The sequence below is a fragment of the Octopus bimaculoides genome, chromosome 6 (genome assembly GCF_046866305.1).
Source record: "Octopus bimaculoides isolate indiv1 chromosome 6, ASM4686630v1, whole genome shotgun sequence".
NCBI lineage: Eukaryota > Metazoa > Mollusca > Cephalopoda > Octopoda > Octopodidae > Octopus > Octopus bimaculoides.
The window spans coordinates 40,737,181-40,742,180 of record NC_142933.1 but is presented as its reverse complement, the minus strand read 5'-3'; the positions used below and the strand labels follow the sequence as shown (position 1 = coordinate 40,742,180).

The window sequence follows — 5,000 nt, the reverse complement described above, 5'->3', positions numbered from 1 at the left end:
ACTCACCCTGCCAGGACAATGAAACAGTCTAGCCGATTCCATGAATCAGCCAAAAAGGTTAATTTTCCAATGAGTCCCATAGCTATCATTTTGATAATCATTTCCACAGTGAAAAAGACAAAAATAAAATGGTCGCAAAGCTCAAGCATTTTACATCTTGTAGAGTTACAGACCTGATCCAGGCACGGCCTATACATTCCAAGTGTTATGCAGTTCATCATTATGACTCCCATACTGATGCGTTCAAACCATGTGATTAGTGTTAAGGAAAAGAATTTTAAGAAAGATATGTTGTACATTTATGAAACATAAATGAGATATGTAATGGAGAAGAAAAACATTTATAACATTTTAAAATTCAGTAAACAATAAAATTTAATTATTAATTACACAGCAGAAGCAGATTATTGTGATCATTTTTGGGTGAAGCATTTTTGATAACAATAACTAGCTGATAATATTATGATGACAATAACCAATTTATAAGATTATCTATGATCACAATAAAAGGCTTCCACTCTATGTACATAAAAGTTCATTCTGAAAATAATGTTATGTGGGACATTTGAAAAATAGTGTTTTGTGGGACATATGAAAAATAGCAATACTAAAATCAGAATGTGTTCCTAATATTTATAAATGAGGTGTTTGGTGATGTCAATTGTGCCACATAAAATGCACCCAGTATGCTCTAAAAGTGACTGGTGTTAGGAAGAGCGTTCAGTCATAGAAACAATGTCAAAGCTGACAGTGGAACTTGGCTAAGTCCTCTGACTCACCAAATCCAGTCAAGCTATCCAACTCATGCCAACAAAGAAAATGGTTGCTAAATGGTGATTATGATGATGATGATGAAGGTAAGAGCATCATACAAAAGAGAAATCAAATTTTCATGAATGCTTAGTGCAAGATGATAGAATCTGCAATCCCAGAATTGATGGTTAAACTATTTCAAAAGACATGGAGAAGTAAAACACTAGAACATTCCATATTGCAGCCAATAATTTTTTCATGTATGTGTGTTCTGTAATTTGAAAAAGGATTGAGGATTAAAGAATAAATAAGAGGTACTTCTTGTATCAATGCTTGTTACAACATAACAGACTTCAATTATTATTATTTTACCTTACTAGAGCTAAACAGTGATAGCAACCCAACAACCACTACTACAAAGTAACATTCACTACTAATCTAATTACCTTTATAATTAATAGCTGATTAATTTAAATTTAATTACATTAATCAGTAGAAGATAGCGTCATCAGCAAGTTATCAATACCTAATGATCTTAAGAAAATCTTCTTCTGTGTCACTGTGGAATCAGTGCTATCGTACTTCTCTATTAGTTGGACACTCACCAAACACCTGGAAGCAAAGCTTGATGAAGTTTTCAGAGTATTCTAAAGGCATTTCTAAATATTTCATGAAAAATCATCTGACCAGACAAAAGCTATATGACAGAGTATCTTCTTGCAATCATTTATGTTTTAAGAGGAAGAGAGAGAGAGAGGGGAGAGAAAGAGAGAATGAGAGAGAGAGAGAGAGAGAGAGGGGGGGAGAGAAAGAGAGAATGAGAGAGAGAGAGAGAGAGTTAGATGCATGCATTATGTAAGATATTGCTATAGGGTAAAGTAAGAGTTCATATATCATATTACTCCTAACGACAGCCTGACATGGATAAACATGCATTTGGCTGTCAAGCTAAAACCTTGATTTGGCAGCTCTATACAGACATGAAATGTTGCCCTGTTGATGCCCCAAATGCTATGTGAAATCATGGTAAGTGGCATAGTTAAGTTGAGCAAATCTCAGCAAGCTCAACAAAATGAATCAATGGATTAAATTATCAGGAACAGAAAATGGCTTTAGTTTTGTGAAATTCTTTCTCTTCGTAGCAAATTACTTCTATTTTTGGACAGCGCCTATGGTTTGGACATCAACAACCTCTGGCTTGATATAAAATTCCAATGTAGCATAGTTCATTAACTGAAGCAAAAATTGATTGAATCAAAACTGGATTTATTCCCTTCATACTCAAGAAATATAATTTCATAGCTACCATATTATAAAAGCTTTTAACCAAATAAAACTAATACTAATGTATTAGCTTCCATCATATTCGAATATTTACAGTCCTACCCATGCTTCTAATATTTGATAATCAGTCACCAGTTTTACATCTTTAAAATACCAACTAAATTAAATGATTTAAATGATTATGTTGACTATTAACATGAATCTTACATCATTATCATCACCAAACAGTCACTTATTTATCTTGTTGGATTTGCAGGAAAGGGTAGTACTCATGACCCTTGTAGACACTCCTAGATTAGTGGAATTAATATCATTAATGCTATTAATGTTCCTTTTGAACCTTTATAAGTCAACACCCGCAGGAAAGACCTGAATAGGAAGGGAATTCTAGAGCACCGATGTTCTGAGAATGAAGAACTGTAAATAGACTCTTTATTTGAATATATAACTGGTGTTTCTTTAGGGTAGTATTTCTCAACCATTTTATCCTTGTGTAACTCTTAAAATAAGTTACATGTCTCAAGGAACCCCTGCACAATAAAAATTATATACTATATCTTTCTCATGTTTTTCATTGTTGTTCATGTGGTAAATATTATATATATATATATATATATATATATATATATATATATATATCCCCAATGGTTGTTATATTTTTTTGATAACATAATAGGTTAGATAGGATGATGTCTATATTGCAACAACCAATAGTATGTTGTGCATGTATAGTAATATTACGATCATGAAATTAACATTAGCTTATCTCACTCTTTTTCGTGGAACCCCTAGGAATCTTTTGCAGAACCCTTAGGTTCCAGGGAATCCCAGTTGAGAAATGCTGATTTAGGCAATCCATGAAAGATTAAAACTTATCATATTTGATGAAAGAAAATAGATTAAACATGAAACTAAACTGGCTATTAATGTAAATTAATGGTCTAGAATTCTGTACTCAAATCCTTCTAATTCATCAGATTGATAAACTAAGTTCAGTAATATACTAGAACTTTGGTAATCACATATTATTAACTGAATGAAGTATATGAAAGCCCTGAAATATTTTATTCTGAACCATCCGGTTTTAATTATGGGATCCTTGACCAATGAGAATATCACAATTAAATATAACTTAAGAGACTTAAAATATATATAATTTTTGACTGATTTCACAGCAGTTTAAACTATGTAATAGTTAAGAGACCACATATAGCTTAAAGGACATGTCATTGTTGATTAACCACCAGAGGTTCAAAGTGTATACACCTGTTGAATAACTAACTATACAGAAGTTTATGACGTACATACCTGTTGGGGAAACACTCAAAGCATAAATTGTTGAGAGACCACAAAAGGGGCTTAAGTGGTTATTGAGTTGTCACACAGAGGCTTACAATGTATGCAGTTATTTAAAGACCATATTGAGACTCAAAGTGTCTGTAGCAGTTGAAAGACCATCCAATAGATGTATGTAGCTGTTGAGTGACCACACATAGAGGCTTAAGTTATATGTAGTCTCCCTGACTCCATATTATATTTACTCCATCCTTCCACATGTTTCATATTTGTAGCCTCCAGTCTGTTTGAATTTATTATATTTACCATAAGTACTATTTCCAGCAGATTTATTTTGTCAATAGATGACAGAATCAGTAGAGTGTTAAGCAAAAATACCTTTCATAATCTTTCATAATCCCATTTTTTAATGAAACACACTGCTTACATATTTCAATTAATTTAGAAAATAATTAGGTATTCAGAAGAATTTAGTAAAATAACTCAATTTTGTTTTTATTATAAAGATGGTGTTTTGAAAATAACTTAAAAGACTCTCAACTAAAATTTATGGTGGATTCAACCCTTTAACATTAAGATTTCTTTGTCAAATGTAGTACTTATTTAGTCACATTGTTTTGAATTAAGTACGTATTATTTTGTAGCTTCAAGATTTCAATGGTGATTTTCTATACGTTGAAAATGACATTGTAGGATAGAAATGAGAGGTTGGATCTGGTCAGTTCTAAAATAAAATAGGTAGATTATTTGGGCTGGATATGGCTGGATTAAATGTTAAAAGGTAGTCTTGTTTATAGAACAAGAGGCAGTATACAAAAACAGTTTGATGATTTGAGTTCAAATGCTACTAGCATCCAGTTTACCATTCATTCCTCTGGAATCAATAAACTGCACACCAGTAATACACTGTAACAGATGTAATCAACTATATTTTCTCCAATGTTGTTATCAGTCCGAATATGCTTGATGCATGGTTCAAACTGGGGAACAAGCTACTTACTGCATTTTGTCATGGAGAATATATCTTGCTTATTGACAAATGGTGTGTATACACCTAGATCAGCTTGCAGCACCATCTACCTAGACTGTGAGATGTAAGCATTTTGGAGTAGTTATGTAAGTAGATGGTGCTGTGAGCTGATCTAGATGTATACACACCATTTGTCAACAAGCAAGATATATTCTTTGTGACAAAACACTGAGTAGCTTGTTCCCTAATTTGAACGCACATCAAGCAGATTACAACTGATAATAACATTGCAATTTCACTTATCACTGCTTATCTCCCCTGGCTCCATAATATATTTACTCTATCCCGCCACATGTTATATATTTGTAGCCTCCAATCTGTGTTTGAAATTATTATATTTACCATAAGTACTATTATCAGTAGATTCTTTTTTTCAAAGATTTTTAATGATAATTGGTTCAATTACAAGATAATTATTCAGCTGAGGTATAAATTTGAAATTTGTTTCCCTTTTTTCTATATTTAGAAAGTGAAATAACATCTTCTCTTTCTCTTTGTTTCGCTTACTTGTCTCTCTCACTGTTCAACAGACTTCTTTGCTGCTATATATTCCTTGTTCTATTCCTCCCTATTAAAGGAGATTTGTACAGCTTTTGCTTGTAGGGGATGTCTTATTTCAGTTACTCCTAATTATTTT

At 32.3% G+C, this 5,000-nt stretch overlaps 1 protein-coding gene across 1 annotated transcript in view; it reads right to left on the bottom strand.

Moving 5' to 3' along the window:
* The window catches only part of LOC106884336 (voltage-dependent T-type calcium channel subunit alpha-1G), a 1,091,242-nt gene that overhangs the window by 885,126 nt on the left and 201,116 nt on the right, over positions 1-5,000 (bottom strand). The window contains exon 2 of the mRNA XM_089353777.1: positions 7-252. Within this exon, the coding sequence (XP_089209903.1) occupies positions 7-252 (246 nt within the window). The remainder of the gene's footprint in view (positions 1-6; positions 253-5,000) is intronic.